This window comes from Vigna unguiculata, chromosome 9 (genome assembly GCF_004118075.2).
Source record: "Vigna unguiculata cultivar IT97K-499-35 chromosome 9, ASM411807v1, whole genome shotgun sequence".
NCBI classification, from domain to species: domain Eukaryota; kingdom Viridiplantae; phylum Streptophyta; class Magnoliopsida; order Fabales; family Fabaceae; genus Vigna; species Vigna unguiculata.
The window spans coordinates 5,749,020-5,771,148 of record NC_040287.1 but is presented as its reverse complement, the minus strand read 5'-3'; the positions used below and the strand labels follow the sequence as shown (position 1 = coordinate 5,771,148).

The 22,129-nt window shown below is 30.7% G+C and overlaps 3 protein-coding genes across 5 annotated transcripts; 1 reads left to right on the top strand and 2 right to left on the bottom strand.

The window, feature by feature from the left end:
* Window positions 1–1,076: 1,076 nt before the first annotated feature.
* Window positions 1,077–12,759, bottom strand: LOC114164617 (diacylglycerol kinase 4-like). Its single transcript, XM_028049347.1, has 12 exons — window positions 12,211–12,759; window positions 10,677–10,799; window positions 10,339–10,476; window positions 10,162–10,247; window positions 9,574–9,661; window positions 9,377–9,452; window positions 7,053–7,135; window positions 3,863–3,933; window positions 2,656–2,733; window positions 2,250–2,337; window positions 1,497–1,613; window positions 1,077–1,420 (listed from the first exon to the last, which is right to left on the bottom strand). The coding sequence occupies exons 1-12, from the start codon at window positions 12,523–12,525 to the stop codon at window positions 1,262–1,264; spliced, it is 1,422 nt and encodes a 473-aa protein (XP_027905148.1). The 5' UTR covers window positions 12,526–12,759; the 3' UTR covers window positions 1,077–1,261.
* A 1,695-nt stretch (window positions 12,760–14,454) lies between these two features.
* Window positions 14,455–18,685, top strand: LOC114164538 (pentatricopeptide repeat-containing protein At1g02060, chloroplastic). Of its 3 annotated transcripts, none has more exons than XR_003599559.1 (3): window positions 14,455–14,758; window positions 14,847–17,373; window positions 18,424–18,685. XR_003599559.1 is itself a non-coding variant. In XM_028049249.1 (2 exons), the coding sequence occupies exons 1-2, from the start codon at window positions 14,676–14,678 to the stop codon at window positions 16,948–16,950; spliced, it is 2,187 nt and encodes a 728-aa protein (XP_027905050.1). In that variant the 5' UTR covers window positions 14,455–14,675; the 3' UTR covers window positions 16,951–18,417. The 3 variants fall into 3 exon arrangements, 1 of the variants encoding a protein (XP_027905050.1); XR_003599560.1 differs by having other exon boundaries at window positions 14,847–17,217; window positions 18,424–18,683; XM_028049249.1 differs by lacking the exon at window positions 18,424–18,685 and having other exon boundaries at window positions 14,847–18,417.
* A 527-nt stretch (window positions 18,686–19,212) lies between these two features.
* Window positions 19,213–21,117, bottom strand: LOC114162831. Its single transcript, XM_028046809.1, has one exon. It carries the CDS (start codon window positions 21,115–21,117, stop codon window positions 19,213–19,215), a length of 1,905 nt encoding a protein of 634 aa, XP_027902610.1.
* Between the last annotated feature and the right edge of the window lie 1,012 nt (window positions 21,118–22,129).

Here is a 22,129-nt window from a genome sequence, read left to right as displayed (position 1 = left end):
TCATAGTCTATAATTTCTGTTTGATATCTAAACCCATAACTGTGATTTCATTTTAAAAACTCTAACAGCAGGCTTGGAGTTTGTAACTTGAACAAGCTGTTAGATTTCGTAACTGTTGCTTTTAAATTCTGGGATGGTATTTTCAACTCATTAAACTTGTACACATTAATGTACCACATGCCTGTATTTATATATTTTTAAATTTATTTTTATAACGATATGATTAAGATTAAAATTAAAATCACTCACAATATTTCATTTAACTAATAATTAAATATATAAGTTAGTCTTAAATTCATTTTTGGTACCTATTGTTTTGGGAATGTGTACCTTGGTTCCAATAAAAAAAAAAATGGTCCTTTAGCCTTTTTAAATTATGCAGTTCTACTATACTATTGTTACCATTTCCAATTTATATTAAAAAATGCCGAAATTTCTTTAAGTGATGATAAGTGATGACAATATCAATCGTGCTTTTAAATTCCATGTTAATAATGAAGAATTTCAATATTGTTATCACATGTAACATTCTTTTAGCAATTAGATTAATTGTTTAAGAAAATGGTAGATTATGCTTGTTGGAAACATATTGCTTAAAGAGTACCCAAATCTATATCATTAAATGGTTATGGGATGACGAAAGTTACCTAAATTTGAACTTCCTATGTAAGGTATAAATATGATGAGTTTATGGGAGAAAGACATTTCTTAGAATGTTTAAGCTCAATATTAAACTAACAAGGCAAAACATTAAAAGTTTAAAAGATTTTGGAGAGAAACACACACTATTATTTTATGACTGAAAATCAGTTATTTACTTTCAATTGAAACATTTTTTTTTATTACTTTGAAACACTAAGTTATGAACCGTTAGTCACTAGCTAAATTAATCTCTCAGAATTATATATTTAAGAAAAATCGATCTAGAAGTAATTTATGCAATTTAAAATAAAAAATAAATTGTAAAATTTTAATATAACTTTTTAAATTAGTTGGTTTTCTTTTGAAATTTGATGTAAATAGAGTAAAACAATTGCAAATGTCTCTTTGTAAACCTTACTATTCAATGTATCACTTAAAAAAATAATTACATGATTGGTGATGAGCATGGTTTTAAAATCCACCCAAACCATGAGTGTTGAAATCTTCATTTGTTCCATGATTTTGCTCTGAAACCTAAAACACTTATGTGGGTATATTGTTTGTGGTTACTAATGTACAGAAACCTAATTATTATGAAAAAGAAAAAAGAGAGGAAGGTTTAGTCTCCACTAAGCATGAGTGATTGAAAAGGTTCTCTCTTAATTTCTACAAATGTTGAGAAGTCTTTGCTCATAGGTTGTTTCCATGGCTCTCCATCCATTTGCATGAATGCATCTTTCCATTCTCCTCCTCTCACTTCCAACCGAATTGCTGAAGCCTAAAACTCTCAATTTTAAATTTATTGAAATTATAGGTTGAGTTTATGACAAGTTAAGATGATAAAGTAGAAATACCTGTGCTATATGCTTTGCAGAAATCAATTCAACCATCACAAATGATGCATGCCATCCTTGTTTCAGACCAAATATTTCTAGAAGTCCATCATCAACTTTTGCTTCTACGAAACCTCTCTGCAACACACACATTCAAAACTGCTAAATATTTGTAGCTTTAATGTATTTTTTAAGTATATTTATTATAATTCAACCTTATTCTTAGTAAATATAATACTTTCAACAAAGTTATCCAGTAAATAAATTAGCAGGGAATATCAAATGAAATTAAAACTTAAGCATGAGAACAAAGAAGGCAGAGTAGAGTTTGGAGTGCAAAGAGGTGACATGTTTTTAAGAGTTATAATTAACAAATAATTCGTTTGTGAGATAATTATTTCTCATAAAATTTGTAATTATTTTTACAAAATTTTCTTTCAAATTTTTTTTTATACAAAATATTTTGAAAAAAAATTTAGTAACAATTTTTTACAAATTATTTTTAATAATAAAATTTATAAGTATGTTTTACAAAAAAAAAAATTCAAAATAAAATTGACATATTATTAACAATATTAACATCACAGTACAGGAAAAAAAAACGTTTACTTGTTTAGTATCTCTTTGTTAAAATAGGATAAACAATTATTTAGTTATATCTAGGAATAAAAAGATGGTACTTAATTTAATTTCCCTTTTATCCCTCTCTAAGATAAAGCAATTATAGTTTCAACATGAAATTCAACATTATCAAAGGAAAGTGCAGTTCAATACCTTTTCTAAATACTCTGGTGTGAGATTACCCCATGGATTTCTCCCACTTCCATAACTATGGAGATTTAGAGCAACTATTGCCCTTACACTGAAACCAAATGAGATAAATATCCAAAATAAAACAGTAAATAGATTATTATCACACTAAAAATAAACTAGAAGACCTTTGAATTCAAAAAACAGAAAAGAAAATAAGTTTGAAGTCTTGAATGTGGAAAGCTTAAGTGTTTATATATATATATATATATATATATATATATATATATATATATATATATATATATATATATATATTATTCAGGCTCATTTTAATTAAATGAAATCAAACTAACATTTGAAATCTTAACAAAAAACTTTTTTTATACTAATTAATATGCAATAGTAAAATTTATTTAATGAGATATACCTTGTTGGAACTAGAACCTGCTCCCACTCTGAGCTATTGATCTTTTTGACATGCATCCGCAAAATGTTTTTTAGTCCCCTATTGTAAGATATTGTTGAACAATTTATTATTAGGAAATTCATAAATAGTTATTTTTGGTAATTTCACTACTATAAAAAAAAATTTTAGTCACTAAGAAAATCGATCGTTAAATGGGTAAAATCGATGGCAAACATTTTTAGCCACCAAAATTAAATAGTGACGAAAATCCTAGTCACAAAATAATTAACCACCAATTTTTAAATTGGTGACTAAATAACCATCAAAATTGTGGTCGATAATAAATTAGTTAAATGGTCACCTTGAAGTCTTAGCACTAAAAACAATTCAAGACTTTAATACTTTAACCTAAACTTGAAATAAAAAACTATCAAGTAAACATTATAAATACAAATGAACTCTAGGTTAAGCAAGAAAGTGGATGTTAATGATTATATAATGAACTCTAAGTTGATGATTATTAGTTGTCTTAAATCAGAGACACTTTAAATTTATATTTAACTTTTCTTATACTTTTGTAATATAATGTTGTTAGGTTTGAGTTAAATTCTTACTTTGGAGTGTTTGGAGAGAAATAAAAACATAAAAGAGTTGTCTACATATTGTAAAATATTCTTTATGATGATTTTTTTTTTCATATTTTATATATATATATATATATATATATATATATATATATATATATATAATGAAAAAGTAACGACTATTTAACTAAAATAATGTAAATATTAGTATGACTTTTACCTTTTTTACCTTTAGTATAACTTTTACTTTTAGTATTAAACTAATTATTATTAATAGTAAGAACTAAGTAGTGATAACAATAATAAGAAGAAGAAAATGTTGGAAATATATAAGTAACAACAAATTTTGTTGAGAACTAAAGATAGATGAAAACATTGCAAATACTCATTTAAGAAAACTATCCACCTAAATCTTAAAGGACGTATAGACGAAATATTTTAAACTTTCTAATTCTTTTATATGAATACAAAATTGTTGTGAATTTTCTGTTACATATATGTCATATAATGTTTCTCTTATAAAAAAAATGCATTTTAGATAATATTATATATAAAAAGAAGATGATAAGCAACAAAAGCTATAAGTTGTTAATTTTTTCTAACTTACCTAATGAAAAGAGTAAATTAGGTGAGATATATCTGACCTTAATTTTGGATCACTAGTGCATGGTGTGAAGAACCATCCTTGAGTACATGAGTAACCAGAGTATATAATCTACAACCAAAACAAAACAAAACACATTTGTTGTAATCCATATTTATTACTATTATTCAATCCATTTTATCAAAATACAAATTAATGGTGAAAGTTGGACAGGGAAACATGAATGCATCATATAAAAGGATTTTTAAACTGTGTTTATAAAAAAAAAAAAAAACTAAAACACATAGTCCCTAAACAATGGTGCCACAAAATTATGAAAGTTATTGAAAAATAATATAAATAAAAAACTAAATCACATGAGTTCAACATTTTGAATATGTAATATTCTTCGAGTTAATTGCATAAACTTTATATAATAGAGTTTCCTTTGTACTAAGACTCATTTCTTCTCATTTTCCTTTCTCACGACATATGTGCAACATACATATGTACAAAATCTTTATTTGGGTTATATTATAATGCGTAAACTAAAAGTGATTTATTAGTTTATTTATAATCATTAAAATTCCATTAAAAATGTTTAATCCATTCATGATCTATTAATTATATTCATTTACTAAATATTTTTATATGGAGAGACATATGGATGTTCAATCCATCCATAGAGACTATTCTAATATTTTTTTTTTTAAATTTTCCACAAGAATACTTTTAATTCAATATTAGTTAATGTATTTTAAGTAAAACTACAATTAGAGTATTTAAATTTATTTTGGTGAAGATATCTTTAACTCAATCACAATCAAGATATTTATTTTTGGATTAAGATTGAGTCTTTTTCAACAAGTTTTCCACACTCAATCTTAACTAATAGATCTTTACCTAATCTATACTTGATTGAGTCTTTTTCAATATCTTTTGCTTAATAAATTTTGACTAATAGATCTTTCACCCAATCTAAACTAGAGTGTTATGTTTATCTTCCACAAAAATAAATTCAACTACTTTAATATGATAACGGATTTTCGATTTAGTCATAACTTATGTTATCTTAAACTTGATTAATTTCAAAGCTAATACGAAATAACTCAAATCCATTTGGGCACATCAGAAAGACATTATTTCTATGGCAAATGTGATTAATAGGAGGAAGAAGATCCTAATCATGATACCTTATAAAGGGTGTTTGTGACATTTCAAAAGAAAAAGATTTGTGTTGATATACCTAAAGAAATGTTAAGTATGAAGCATGACATTTAGAGGAAATTAAAAAGGGAGATAATTAGTATTGGGAGGATAGGTATGGATCCTATTCTTTATATTGATAATGTTCTTCAACAAGAAAATGAGGATGAGAAGAAGGAACAAAGAAAAAAGAGTCTGTTTAAGAAACAAACAAAATCCACAACACTAAATAAAGTTTTAACAATAAGGAACTTAATATATTTGCAAATTCCTATCATTTTAGATTGGTGTTTCATTATTTTTCCTTTCATTTAGATTTGAAGAATTTTTGGAGAAAATTTGGAATGGAGATTGATCTACCAAAACAAGGAATCAAAGTACCTCATGGCTTCTTGAACTCTCCATGACATAATTGATGCAAGGATTGGAAGAGCTTCATGAAATATATAGTCTTCAAACAAAAGAATAATTCTTTGTCACTTAAGCTTTCCAAAAATTACTTACCATATTTGATAAACCATGTGATTCAATTACTTCTAAGTGTATACTTCATATTTACAATTATTCCATTAGTCATTTTATGCAAATTTTGAAATAAAATTTTATGAAACATAATTTGTAAAATATTTTAAATCTAGAAACTTGAGATTTGAGCATTAATTTCATATATGATAAAGACATCATAAGTAAATTAAGTTTGAATGTGACTATAACTTATTAATGGTTAGAAAATTCATATTTGATCTTTGAAAATGGATAAATAAAATTAATTTAATGCTTCTTTTTATACGTGTGTAGACATGTATGTGAATTTGTGGTCGAATTTTCATCATGAGAGAAAGATGATGAGGACCTCAAAAGAATTCTAGTCGTAATAGAATCTTTGATGACAAAAGAAGAACAAGACAATAAGATTTATCAATAAAGGATGCCAAGAGAAATATTAAAAGAATTAGAGAATGAATTTGGAAAGTAAAGAATATAAAATAAATATATTATTTGTAAAATGGAAACTTTTCTTTGTTTTAAAATATACTAGACTTAATTCTTAAAAACATTCTTAAACATTATAAATAAATTATTTTATAGAAATATTGCTTTCAAGAAGTTCTTGATTCTTCTAGTATATTTTATAATAATGTAACTAAATGTCATTAACTAAGTCCAACTATTTGGTAGCTAGAACTTGTTCTTCTATCTATTTACCTTAGAATTAATATTTATGAAGTAGTTAATTCTCATAAGTTAATTGTTATCTTCTTTTGTATACTTGGCTAATTTCTTCTAATTTGAGTGTGTTGTCTGCACACTTTGTGTAATCAATGTATTTTGTTCTTGTATGTTTTCGCTCTATCTTTAAATCTTTTTTTACATATTTTGTTTAATGTTCACCGGTCCATTTATTGTTCTTACATGTTTTTGTGTGAATTTTTTGATTGGATACTCAAAAAATTGGTATTAGAGCTTAGGTTCTAATATGTTCTATATTTATAGGTGATTGATCCTTGATTAAGCTCAAACCCCTTTGTTTACATTACAACATAAAGAAATATCTTCAAAAAGATGTTCAAGAAGATGGCTAGCTTGGTCAAGATTGAGAAGTTTATTAGAAAGAACTATTTCAATTTGTAGTGCATTAAGATGTGTGATTAAGATGTGTGATGTGTGATAACCCTAAACATTTTGAAATATGAACAAATATGAATGAATGATATAATAATTACACCCCTTACAATAATAAATAAACAATTAAAGTAAAATAAATATGAGGGTTCCAATAAAAGAGTTAAGATACACTACAATACTGTCTTAAAATGTTAGCTTAGAATCTCACATAACTCAAAGAAAAATTGACTTCTACAAGGAGGATTTTTAAATCTTATCAAAACTACATTGATTAAATATTGTTTAAGTAGAATCACAACAATAAGCTAGCTGCACACAATTATACATTTAGATTTCATGATATGTCTCTTTTTTTTTTTAATCTTGTATATTTTTAAAAAGAAACTTTATCCATTAAACATAGTTTTAATAGTCAATACCTTATTTGCAATTGGACCTTGTGCAAGGTAAGGTTTTTCATTTCGTAAATTATGAAAACCATAAGCCACTTGGGCATCCATTCCTAAAAATAGAAAAGACTATAATTAATATTCATAAATACAAATTAGAGATATTAAAAAATTACATAAAAATAGTACTCATTCTCAATCAATATTGAAGTCATGAATAGTTGAATTTGTTTGTAGGAATATAAGAATTTTTTCTTGTAATAGATATTTTCTTGTTTATTATTCACTATTTTATTTATTAGTAACATAAAAATTAATTTGGATGAAGTTTTTTTGTTATAGAATATCTATCTATCTCTCTATCTTTTCTCTCTCTCTATATATAACCTTTTTTTTCATATTGTCGCAGTCACTCTTATCCATTCATTTCATTTCTTGCTTTTATTATCTTTTATTATTAATATGTTTTCATCTCCTTTATTGACCACCACCTAAGCTAGCCAAGTCACACCAAAATCCAAGAGAAACATTAGGCCAAACCTACCCTAGTAACCATCAAGAAAAACCAAAAACTCCCTCTAGAAAACACCAAGAAAAAAAAATTAACCACCATCATATATAACCTTCTAAGATTCTACAAGATCCCTTACCTACCCATCTAGGATAATTTTTCTACTATTTGCGAGCCATAGTTGAACCATACCCTACCTAAAGGCAACCTATATCCACCCAAGAAACCAGGTGTAGGAAGCATAGTTTGTCATTTATCTCTTTTCGCTTATTTTGGATGATCCTTGAAATTCTTATGAACCTCTAAACAACCTCAAAAAAATATTATCCATAAGAAAAGTAATATCATTAAAACAACAACAAATTTGAAAAACACACACATATATATTGAAACACTATTACAAATTCTCATATTACATGGGAATTTTCTTGCAAATTTGTTAAAAAAATTTGTAAAAAAATGTTTTTTCCTGCTATTTTTTCTAAGAATTTTAATTGGCAGGTAATTCCTTCGTGGGTAATTATTTCTTACAAAATTATAAAATTCACAAGTATTTCTTACAAAATTTGTTGCGAAAAGTGTTTTATACAAAATATTTTACAAAAAAAATGGCAGCAATTATTTGCAAATCTTTTTTTCATAACAAAATTTATAAGTATTTCCTACAAAAAATTTTAAAACAAAATTGGTAGGAAATATGAGTTTTTTAAGTAGTGAAAAGTACGCTGAACATGTTTAAAAATATATTGAAATATGTTCGCAAAGAAAAAGTATAGTTTAAACTATCAAATACAAATGGCCATATTGCAATTAGAAGATAGGAAATGTGATCTAAAACATTATACTCCAGATGTAATAGAAAAGATAAAAAAATTAGTCAAACACAATTGTGTGAAACATAACTATTCTTTAATCGTTTAAACTTAGAGAGGGTATTTAAGTATTTATATTTAATTATTTATTCATTCATTGTTACAAATAGAAAAAGGTCATGTGTTGTTATTGAGAGAAAAGAAATCTAGTGATTCATCAAACGAATTGATTTAAAGGTTTTAAAAGGTGATTTTACAACTTAGTTTTGGTTGGAACAACTACTTAGTAGTGTTGCACAGAGGTTTGAGGAACGATATGTTTGTAAATACTTGTGAAAGAAAACTAAGGTAAGAATGGCATGCAACCCACGAATTTAAGGGTGAATTGATGTAAAAAACAAAACTACAATCATGAATGACAATTGTTACATGTACATTTTAGGATCTCATAATGGATTTTCATGACACAAGGGACAGGCTAATAATAGAGTTTCTAAAATCGTCTAGCTTCCATTTTGCATTTGTTGCTATGTCTACTTTTTCTGACAAAATTAACCTACGGTGTATAGGGTAATTGTCATGCCATTTTTGTTAATCAGAGTTGAATTTCTTATCTATTTGAGAGTGTTCTTTCTTTTTTTAAGACTTTTGAGCCATTTAGGTATTCAAAACTTGGTTCTGAATTTTCACGGAGTTTCAGTGAAAAGGGTGTCAAAATTCGGTCTCAATAGAAACTTTTCAAGACGGTCATTGCAACAATCCTCCAAAACTCAACCTAATTCGCTATATTTTTCAGAATTACATATTTACTACAAAATTATGTCTTGACTCCTATATTTTTGAAAATTAATATTTTACGCCGTAAATATTTCAAAATTATGAAAACAATTTAAAAATATTTTCTCAATTTTATTAAGAAATATGTAGGCATATATTCTCGTAGAACATGCACAAGGACTGAAACGATTTAGTTATTTATAAAAGTCCATTTGGGTATAGTCACATACTACAAACATAAAAGGCGAAAGTACCTATACTGAAGTAATTGTAGAACACGCCTTCGTAATATATAATATTTTCGGACAATTCTCCCTCAATTTCTAAATCCTTCAATCAAAAGAAACTTTATATATTAGACAACCAAATTATATCGATATATTATGTTGATAAAATTTGAAATACGAATTTGCTTAGTTGATATAAAAAAATGACATACAAAAATCCAAACCTCATCAAATGTGAACTCTGTTGTATGCTTCAAACAATGTGGTGGTTCTATCACTGTGCCTTCTGGCATTGAAATAGAAAATCGCCAGCTGCACAAAAGAAATTTTATGGCAAAGCTATTCGATCGTGTAAATTATATTCGTTGTTTTAAATTATCATATTTCAACTATAGTTAGGCTGAAATAACAATTTAAAAACACAATTCACGTATGCGATATTTAGAGAAAACAAATTATTAAAATATGCAAAAAATATTGAGGATAATTAAACATTATAAAAGTCACCAATGTTATCATTCGTGATGGAATATGAACTTTTAATTTATTTTCGTCATGCTTACCACAAGCATGAAGGTCAAATACTCATAAACCAGTGATACTAACAAAATTAAGTTGGTATACATAAAACAGGAGAATTTGGAGAATTTTCTAAGAAAACAAGTTTGATCATCTAACATCAAATCACTAAACAATTCAATATTTATAATCAACAAATTAGATTTTGATTTTGAAAAGAACTACTAATTTGCAAAGATCCACTTGAAGGAGTATCAGACACTTGAAAATGAAAAATTGAGAGTTATATATACCTATCCAAAAGACAAAGTGGAGCAACAGTAGCTTTGTTAAGACTTCTCTTAATAGCTGCCTTCCATGAAAAAGGAAAGGAACCACCCTGGTAATCATAATAGATTAAAAGCAAACATTACTCAGCACAGTAATTAATCAAAACTTTTAGCAAACAGTTTGAAGGCATAGGAATTTACCCAACCAAAACTCCTAGACAGGTCATTCCCGGTACCAAGAGGTATGATCCCTACCGGAGGAACCGGCACCCGACCTTGTGCGTGAAGTTCTGAGAGACATCCTAATACCCACCCAACACTACCATCTCCTCCGGCTACCTATCAAATCAAAACACATATTTCAGAGATATAAGGTGGGTTGATGAGTTTAAAAGGGAGAGTAAAAGAAATTGTGGGTTCAACTTTATCGATAACTTACTCATTATTTTTAAATTTTGTGTTGGGAGTGATTTGGATCCATGTAATGTGTTCCTAATGTTTTAATGTTTTAGAGTACTTATGATGAGAATAAAACATACCATAATCCTCAATCTTTCACGAGTTTCGTCAGCACATGAATCTCCAAGGGCAGCCAGCATCTCCAGGCAACCTAACCCATACCGGATAAACTCATGAGGCTTCACTTCTAAGATGTCTAAAACCTGCGGTCAACTTCAATTCACATCAATCATAATAACATCATTGCGTAAAATAAAGCAACACGATAGATATATTGATGCATTGTTTCAACTTGTGATACTGTGATCTTAAATACATCTAATCCAAAATATTATGTTTGTTTAACTTTTGATATTTACTGAAAAATAAAATACGCCCAGAGATATTTTTTGACAACATCTTAACAAGCACCTAATTAGACATTCTCACTTTCATATTCATAAGAATACAAAAAAGATTTCATGAAACTAATATGTATATAAATTTGTTTAAACTTCAATGGCACTTATAAGTGGGTCAATAAAACATTCACGTATTCACTTCTAACATTCCGAACCAAAGTTATATAAATTCCCAATAACTTTTTGCTCTAGAATGCAAAGTTTATATATAAAATATATGATCAAGATAGAGGCTTTTCTAAGTAGATTTTCTAATAACATATATTTACAAAAGAAGAGTATATTTTCAAAGTTAGTCGTAAAGATAGGAGACATTCTTAAGAAGTGAGACTACTATGACTTTAAGGTAGTGCTTACAAATATGATGTTAACTCTAAATTAAAAATAAGAAAAGTGAATTAATTTCTTAGTCTCTATGTCCAAATCATCAAAAACTTATTGCAATTGAAGATTTTTTTGACTAGATATTATATATGTGGGTAGATTAAGTAGGTGCTCTTAAAAAAAGTCTAACTCAATCTTGAGTTAAATAACTCGTTACACAATAAATTTAACAAACTCGACTAAGATAACTCTAGATAGATATGATATTATCTAAAAAAGACACCATATTATTCAAGTATATAAGATCAAAATAACATAATATAAGATAGAATGATCACGAGCATCCCTTAACTAAAATTGTACATTGTTGGGAAAGTAGTTATCAATTATATATATATATATATATATATATATATATATATATATATATATATATATATATATATATATATATATATATATATATATATATATATATATATATATAAAAGCTACCAAAGGATTCGTTCTTCCTGAATTGTTTTGGAATGTATTAACTTTCTCACTTCCAAAATAGTGGAAACTTATCTAGGATTGAAATTTTTAACATAAATAAAAAAAGGCATATATATTACATAATTGTATTAAAATAGTGTAATACTTTTAATAAATATATTAAAAAGTTAAATAATTATAATTATAATGGTTAAAGAATTAACATAACAATTTAGGTGAGAATAGATTAAAAATAATAATATGTTATAAAATAACAATAACAATATTATTAATTTTGACACAAATTTAAAAGATTAAAACTGCAGATAACTAAGAACTATAATTAATAAATAAATAAATAAAAAACACTTAATCCTGCTTGAATTTTATGCAAACAATGTCAGAAATCAATAACCTGCTCTTCACTGATGAGATGTTGGAGTCTCTCCTTGAGTAAGGGGCCGCAGCGACCACCACTGCGAGGGTTGATGAAAACCACGATCGGCACCAACGGTGCCGCTTCGTCGGAGTCATCGTCGCCACCAACGCGACGACTCTCCCCGGCGGCTGCGTCGTTGTACCTGATGGAATCCCGCATCGCCAACCGAAGGTATTGTGGCATCGTAAACTTTTTCCTCAGCTCCTCTTTACCCAAGCGAGCGCTACTCGAAATGCCACAGCCCCGCAAGGACTCCACAATTGCCGATGACGATGACGATAGTGAATCCATCGTTTTCGCTTCGATCCAATGTCAGAAGAAACAAACAAACTATTGGATCTGCTGCATTCGCTAATTTATTTCCTGCATTTGATGAATAATGTTGCATATGATCTTGAGATCTTCTAACGGCAAGAAATGGAAACGTTTCGTGATGGTGTGGTGATCGTCATCGCCCTATGCCAAAAAGAACGTAAAATGAAGCTTTTTCTTGTTAGAAATGTTGTCGTTCTTTTTGTCTTTGCGGTTTTCATACAACCGTTTCTACAAACAGAAGAAACAAAATAAACATAATCTCTCTCTTATCATGTCAACAAAAGAAAAAGAAAATAGAATGAAAAAACAAATTTTAAACCAATATCCACGTCAATACCAAAAGTAGATTTTTAAGAAACAAATCCTTTTTGCAGGCTCGGAGAAAAGTATAATTGTCAAAATGGGTGGAACTCGTGAGTCAATTTGGTTCATTACGAGTTTGGTTGGATTGAAATTTTTTTGTAAATTTTAATACGGGTTAATTTTTGACTGGACTCATTTAGAACCCGGCTCATCCGGGTTGAATTCGTGGTGAACCGGGTTGACTCACCAACCCGCAGATAGAAGAGTCACACAAGTGTTTTATATTATTTTTATTAAATTGAGTTTTATATTTGGATTATGTTAGGTTATTTTTTTATCTAACACATAAATAATTTGTATTTTTTTTATTTTGATTTTTATTTAGATTGTATTGAAATTTATTTAAATTTTAATTAGAATTACAATTTAGTTTTGACCGAAAAAAAAGAAAAAAATAATATTTTTTTTAATTAAGTGAACCCGCAAGTCAACTCGTTTAACCCGCCAACCCGTGGTGGATCGGACTAGATTCGAATTTTGTTGGCTCGCTAACAAGTGAATCGGATTGGATTGGCTCACTAAATCATCAACTCGTAATGGATAAGCCGGATTAGACCGGATTATCTGTTTTAAAAAAGTATCAAAATGCAAAAATAAATATATAACAATTGATAATAAAATTGAATCTGTAACTTTATTTAGGTGTATAGTTTTGTTTTCCTTTTTTTAATCTTTTATATATTTTTATATTTATCGATCAATTTTTTTCTATAATCTAAAAAATTACCGACAAAAGTTAAAATTATTTTTATTCTGTAATTATAATCATGAAATTTTAAATAAAAATAAAAATATTTTCAAATTATTTTTTTACATATATTTTATTATAATTTCACTTTTGTTTTGATAAAATTTACAAGTATTCTTATTATATAATCATAACATTAAAAATTAATAATTTCTTATAATTCTCTGTTATGGTCAGTTTTGTATGGATAGTAAAGTTAATAAAATAAAGTTAATTTTTTTTAAAGAGAAAAACAAAAAGGTACATAAATGATAATTCTAATAATATAAAAGTAAAATTATATTGAATTATGTATTAAGAAAGCAGTTATAAACACCTTTATTCAATATATATATATATATAGGTAATTAAATTTTTAATTATAATTTGTTTTATCATAAAAAAAGGTTTAGACCAACGTCATTATACTGGTAACTAGTGTAAACACAGGCGCTATCGCGCCTGTGTGTACGCATTTTTTGAATTATATTAATAATTGATGATATTGTAATGTTATTAATTTAATAAACAAAATAAAAGTATATTTATAAAAAATAAAATAAAATGTACGGAGAAAATAAGAGAAAAATAACTGTTGATGAATAGTAAGAGAAAAAAGAAAAAGGAGATAAGTAAATAATTTTATAAAAACTTGTAAAAGTAACCGTTAATTTTTAAAAATTTAATAAATAATTAAATTATAAAGGGTAAAGTTGGAATTATGAAATGTGGACACAAAAGAGGGAATCCCCTTTATATATAGTTATAGATGATATAAATAAATAAATCCCCTTTAGGTCATGAAACCTAATCTATTTTGTTTCTCTTTTAATTCTTTTCGTTTTCTTGTGGAAAGAACGAAGAACATAGATTCTTACCAATTGCAGAAGAACAGAAGAACGGAGAACATGGAAGAAGAAAGTTTCAGTTGCCACATCCGCAAGTAGAAATAGGGACTCGCACAAAAGTAAACCACCTGATTCATCGATTTTAGAAGGGACTTTCAACAATGTAATACTGAGTTCACACCTTCAACATGGTTCTTCCTAGTCTCTCGTCACAACAACTATTTTCAAATTTTCGTTTCATTTCTCTCTCTACCTTCAATTCTCATCATAGGTGCATTTCTTGAAACTCTTGTCTTTTCTTGTATTGTGCCTCCTTCTTGTGTTTTCTTTTTCTTGCGTAACAGATTCTTTAAATTCAGATACATTTGTTCTCACCACCCAGAATCTGAGAAAGCAAGACTCAGATCACGAAATGCAAGTAAAACGGCCAAAACCATGGCCGATCTTATCAATTCCCAACCATGGTCAAATACGTTGGTCTCTCTTCTGCCCACCCCTCTCTCCAAAACGACGGTGCTCCGAACCCTTCGCCTCATCAAGGACCCTTCCAAAGCTCTTCGCTTTTTCAAGTGGGCTCAGCAAAGTGGGTTTCCCCACACAGCTCAGTCCTACTTCATCATGCTACAAATTCTGGGTCGCGATAGGAACCTCAACGTGGCCCGAAACTTGCTTTTTTCCATCGAGAAAAAGTCTAACGGAACGGTCAAGCTTGAGGACAGGTTCTTCAATACCCTCATCAGAAGCTACGCCGAAGCAGGCCTCTTCAAAGAGTCCTTGAAGCTTTTTCAGACCATGAAGTCCGTTGCTGTGTCCCCCTCCGTGGTTACCTTCAACTCTGTTTTGTCTATTTTGCTTAAAAGGGGTCGCACCAATATGGCCAAAGAGGTGTATGATGAAATGCTTCACACGTATGGTGTTAGTCCAGACACTTGTACATACAATGTTTTGATCAGAGGGTTTTGCAAAAACTCAATGGTCGATGAAGGGTTTCGGTTCTTTAAAGAGATGGCTAGTTTTAATTGTGATCCGGATGTTGTCACATATAACACTCTTGTTGATGGTTTATGTAGAGCGGGGAAGGTTAGAATTGCTCGGAATTTAGTAAATGCTATGAGCAGGAAATGTGAGGGTTTGAATCCTAATGTTGTTACTTATACAACTTTGATCCGAGGGTATTGTATGAAGCAAGAAGTTGACGAGGCATTGGTTGTTCTTGAAGAGATGAGTGGCCGAGGCATTGAACCGAACATGGTTACCTATAATACTTTGATAAAAGGGCTTTGTGAGGTACACAAGTTGGACAAGATGAAAGATGTTTTGGAATGGATGAAAGATAATGGGGGCTTTAGCCCTGATACATTTACCTTTAATACAATTATTCATTCACATTGTTGTGCAGGAAATCTGGATGAAGCATTGAAGGTGTTTGAAAGCATGAAGAAATTTCAGGTCCGCATGGATTCAGCCTCGTACAGCACTATGATACGTAGTTTGTGTCAGAAAGGGGACTATGATATGGCAGAGGTGCTATTTGATGAGTTATTGGAGAAGGAAATCCTATTGAGTAATTTTGGCTCCAAGCCACTTGCTGCTGCTTATAGTCCTCTTATTCAGTATTTGTGTGAACATGGGAAGAGTAAGAAGGCCGAGAGGGTGATGAGACAGTTAATGAAAAGGGGCACACAAGATGGCCAATTATACAACACATTGATTATGGGGCACTGTAAAGAAGGTGCATATGAAAGTGGATATGAGCTTTTAGTGTGGATGCTGAGAAGAGACTTTCTTCCTGATGTTGATATATATGATTACTTGATTGAGGGTTTTCTTTTAAAGAATAAGCCTCTGCTTGCAAAGGAGACACTAGAGAAAATGCTTAAGAGCTCCTATCAACCTAAAACAGTCACCTGGCATTCGATTCTGGCAAAACTTTTGGAAAAGGGTTGTGCTCATGAGTCTGCCGGTGTTATTTTGATGATGCTGGAGAAAAATGTTAGACAGAATATAAACCTGTCAACTGAGAGTTTAAAGCTACTTTTCAGATGTGGACAGCAAGAAAGAGCATTTGAGATTATTGATTTGGTTTATAAGAATGGATACCGTGTTACAGTAGAAGAAGTGATTCAATTTCTTTTTGAGAGAGGAAAGCTATCAGAAGCATGCAAAATGTTGCTTTTTAGTTTGAAAAATCATCAGAATGTCAATATTAATTTGTGTAATGCAATTATTCTGAATCTTTGTAAAATTAACAAGGTCTCAGAAGCATTTAAATTATGCTATGAATTGGTGGAGATCGGTTTATGTCAGGAATTGACATGTCTAAATGATCTACTGGCTGCTTTAGAGGAAGGGGGAAGAAGAGAGGAAGCTATATTTATATCAAAGAGATTACCAAGACTGGAGAATTTAGATGAATCTAAGGGAAATCGTAGCTCTAAGAAGTTCAGGCCTATTAAAGTGTGAATCGTGTTTCCTGCTGTTTCAATGTTATGTTTTCATCTTTTCTGCTTTGACGGTTGAAAGTTAAAATCATTAGCTTCTACTGCTTGAAGATGATCTTTATTTGATGAAGTTAAAATCATCAGCTTCTGCAGCTTGAAGATTATCTTTATTTGATAAAGTAAATAGTTTGATGTCATATGGTGGTATTAAGATGACCGACCTTTTGCTGCAGTAGCCAGTGAGCAAACCAGAAGGTGATACAATAAGCCAATCCTTCCCGGTTAACAGGTATGCCCCCTTGAAAGCCATCCTTGAAAATATGGCCAGCCTTTTACCTTAAAGACTCATTGCCACTGATTCACAGTTTCTCCACTCTCAGTCTACAAGAAGAGACAGAATGCAAACAATATTACCTAGATGAAGGACCCAGAGATAACTACTAAGGTGTACAAAGTAAAAAGAAAAAAATAAGAATGCTTATGAGTCTTGACTAGAAATGCACGCTACATTCTTTGTCAAGAGCCTATTCGTTAGTTTTCAAAAGCTGTTTCAGAGTTTTTCGGGTGTCTTTGACTCTTTTTTTTTTGTGGTATAATTACTAATTTGGTATTCCAACTTTTTGGGATTGTTCAATTTGGTATCCGAACTTTAGGAACGTTCAATTTGGTACCCAAATTTTTTAAACAGGTTTATCTTAGTACCTTCTGTTAAACACTACTTAATGTCGTTGGGCTTTTATTGAGGTGGCACTGTGCAACAAAGACGTGACGGAAATAAGGGTTGTGCACGTGAATTTACTGTTAAAAAAATTGCAAAGTAAATAATAAAAACGAAAATGCGTTATTATCGAAATTGGGGAAAAAAATTAGGGTGGAGTGATCCACGTGCAGAAGGAAAAATTAGGGCAGAATTGTGTAAAATCTGAAAGGTGGATTTGGAAATTAGGGTTTGTGTCGGACATGGGTGATATGCGTTTTTGTTTTTATTATTTACTTTGCAATTTTTTTAATAGTAAATTCACGTGCACAACCCTTATAAATGGCGTTAAGTAGTGCTTAACGGAAGGTATTAAAATAAACTTGTTTAAAAAATTTAGGTATCAAATTGAACGTTCCTAAAGTTTGGATACCAAATTGAACAATCCCAAAAAGTTGAGATACCAAATCAGTAATTATACTTTTTATTTTTATAAAGTTGATGTTAAGCATCATTGCCCATCACATGAAAGTATATTAATTAAAAAGAAAAACGAAATCGGTGAGTTTTCAATAATACTGGTTATTTTGACTAGGTCACTTGTCTACATTCAATAATACTGGTGCAGGAAAAAAATTCTCGAAATAACAAAAACTATTATTCCTTCGTTCAGAGCATGTTGATATCAAGTATTAGTTAGTTATAGATGAAATTCAAAATTCTCACTTGGATTTAGTACATCAACGCCAAGGAGATGTTTGCATAAGGTCCTAACCTGAAGCTTTTCTAAACATGCAGGTGATGAGTTTGGCTATGAATTTTGGAATGCTTAGTTAGTGGAAGTCTGACTTTGTACATATTTTAGGAGATATTTTTTAGATGATGTCAATTTCACCATGTTTCTTATTATCATTTTCAAATGCTTGGACCATTTTAGTGTTGCATTTTTCATTGTAAGAAATAAGATTAGCTATTGCACAAGATATATATCCATCGCGAATGTTATTTGTTGCTCAAAATTATCATTGTTGTTTGACACGTGATTTGGTTGTTATTGTGATTCTAGCTTAATGATCCATATTTTGATTGTTAACAAATGCTATCTAAATGGGAGAATGGTAAATTGATTATGGATTAGTATTAATTAATAGTTAAATTATTATCTTTGCTGTTATCTGACAATTGGAGATATGATCTATGTATTATGTCTTTTGCAAATTCATCACTTCCATTAAACAAATTTACACAAATAATCTCTCAATAATTTCCTAGAAGGTGGGTGAAAACCCCTTATAAGAAAGAAAGGTTGAGTGGTGCTGATAATGATAATACTCTATCCTTCACAGGCATGCACTACCAGTTATTCTGTAATTGCATTGTTTTCACATACTATATATGCTCGGTATCTATGAATATTGATTTCTAAAATTCCATCGCACAGTGCATTAGAATATTCTAAAATTGTCCCTGAAAAACCAGAATGCGTACAAATAGTGTTACAAACCGTAAACCGGAAGCAAAGAGAAGAATGTAAACCTCAAAATATAGATCCACTTTCACAAGAAACCAAACCAGGTAAATGTATTACTAGTCACTGATGTGATATTTATCAGTCTTGTGAGCTAAAAGAATCCAAACATGTGTTACCAAACCTCCACCTCTCCTTATTTGTTCAGAATGATAATCTGTTGAGCAATTAGCTGCAGCATAACACAACATCTCCACCCACACACTGCATATGATCTGCCATCTGTTCTCCCTTAGCATCAAATTCCTACCCAGTCTCTGAGCATCCCTAAGCATGTTCCATTTTGATGTCACAACAGTTTCTGATTTCCTCTCAGAATTTAAATCCTGGGGAACTCTTTCCGTTCTCAAAATCCTACATGCTTCTTTTTCATCTTTCACACATTGTTCTTTGTCTACCGTCAAACCCTTCAATTTATCACAGGCGTGTTGAAATATTATCTTAGCAGTGGTGGTGGACAGCATGTGAGGGCGCATAGCTAGGAGGTACATCATGTAATTGGACAATAATCTGGCCATTTTGATTTTGGGGCTTGAGGCATTGGCATGAGCATCTGAATAGTAGCATATGTCTGTTGCAATGTGCCATATAGCAATGCTCTTGTCGAAGTCTCGTTTAACACTCCATTTGATGTCGTTGAGCGAGCCATACCTGCCGAGTGACCATTCTCCCCGTTGGTTGAAGTGCTTCAGTCTTCTGACTCCATCAATCTCTTTCATTTCTTGAACCATCAGAGCTTTCAGTTCTGGGGGAAATTCTATGCGTGTCCTGCACCTGTTCTTTTTCAACTCCATGTCAATGCCACGGAATTTTAGAATTTTTCCACACCTTATTGGTTTGTCATGAATGCAAAAGCTTAACAAGTTGAACTGTGGCAATGAGTTTGACCACCTTTTCCAACTCCTGGCTCTCGGTCCGAGAATTCTCAGGCATGGAATCATGAATGGAAGATCTTTGTGCTTGATCATTTGAATTATGGCCCAATCTGAGAAGGGTAATTGTGCAATCTGGTATGCCTCCATGAGAACTGCTCCACCTAACACCCCAACTATAAAACATGCTTTCCAATGGCGTGAAAATTCTTGCCTAAATAAGACTGAGAATCCACACAACGTTAGAACTAAATTGAAAAAGCTTAGGACACGAAGAATACAACCTGCTTTGGTATAGATTATAGGTGACTTGGTGTACAACACATCGTACATGAAGCTCAGTTCTGCATCTGTGATGTGGAAGATGTCTTCTGGAGCATATTCATCTATAGACATATGGGGTAGTGATTCGTATAGAGGCTGGTAGAGCCAGTGCTCACGATGAGGCTTCAATGAGATAAAGCGGTAATAAGCCTTTAGAATCAACTCTATGTTTGGAATATCCTCAGGAAGGCATCTGAATAAAGCAGGCATGTTGGCTTCTTGGTCAATCTCTTGAATGGTGATTATGCCTGATCCTTTAGTAAGTGCTGACTTTAGAGCCCAAACAACTTCTCCATGCTTGATTAGTCCAGATACAAGTAATGGCAAGTACAGAAAAGAGAGTTGTGAATGTGTCCAACTCTTTATGATTATCCAAATCACCACAGCTACTTGGAGAACAAGGGTGAGCAACTGCCTCAGCCCCAATCTGTTATCTTCAATTGAGTATGCAGTTATGGCATCTGGATTTCCAATTTGCACCAGAAGCAATGGTGCAAACAGTGCCTTCACTTCACGTCCTATGTTGCGTTCGTTTGGATCACTTTCAGGTATTACTGTAAGCTTGCCTGTGATGATTTTTTGAAGGGAAGCAGACAGCAAATAGGTGAACCAAACTGTGAACCTTGTCCTCAAACCTGGGATGTCCTTTCTGCGGCTTCCATACACTGTGAGGATCACTTGCATGGTGAAACTCAATAGCACAAGCATTTCCAGACCCCAATTATCCCATAAATCTTGTATTTCTCCTGGAACGAAAGTTACGTGCATGTTTTCTTCTTCAGTTTCTATCAATCGATCAAATGCTGCAAAAGAAGAGATTTATCCCCAGTTAACTTTTCTGCAACGATCAGAAAACAATTAAATGAGAGAGCCAAAATGCACAAAACATGTAAGGAGTTAAAGTTGCACGACCTGATCAACTCCTCATAGATTGAATTCAAAGAGATCAAAGAAATATATAGTTTGGTGTTTCGCTAACCATGAGAAGATGAAGTCACAGAAGGGTGAAATGAACTCATCCAACGTTTATAACATTATGCCACAGGGAATTTTTGAACGTGAGTTTTACTACAGAATTAGTTTTAGTTTAATGTTAATTCTTCAACCAATGCACTCAGTGTCAAAAGAATGAGCAGACAACAAACAGGAGACCAAATTTGATGCTCAGCTAAATTGTCGGAACCCTTTTCTTAAATTGTAAGATTATGTGTCTCTGTGTGCATAGTTACTTGCATAAAACACCTAGGATATAGCACCTGGATGATCCTTAACTTGCCTTGTTTCTGCTCTTTCATGTGCTGCAATTGTGGATGCTTGCCTTAGTTGTTGGCTAATAGCGCATTACCAATCATTCTGGGTTTGCGTTCTTCTAGCTGAATGATTTTTTCTTACTCTATATTTCACACGGATCATGAGAAGCTGAGCACTTTTTTAAAGAAAAAAACTGATGGACTGTGTTACTCAAAGAAACTTTTACAGTATTGTAGATCAGAACCAAAGTAAGGTATTCTTGTAGTGAAGGTTCTATAATACAAATATTTTCTTATTATGTTGCTTAGTCATAACAGGGACAGAAGTAATCACAATTAAGAAACAGATTAAGAAAAACCATGAAGCTGAAAATTGTTTGCCTGTTGCATAAGGCATGTCTGCTTTTAATCTTTTATTGATAGAAACCACTGATAAAACTGCAGCCGCTGGAGTCACGTGATCATGGCATAAAAACAAGTGGTTCTTGAGGTTGTGTTTGTCGCACCAGTCATGAGGAGTTGAGATTAAA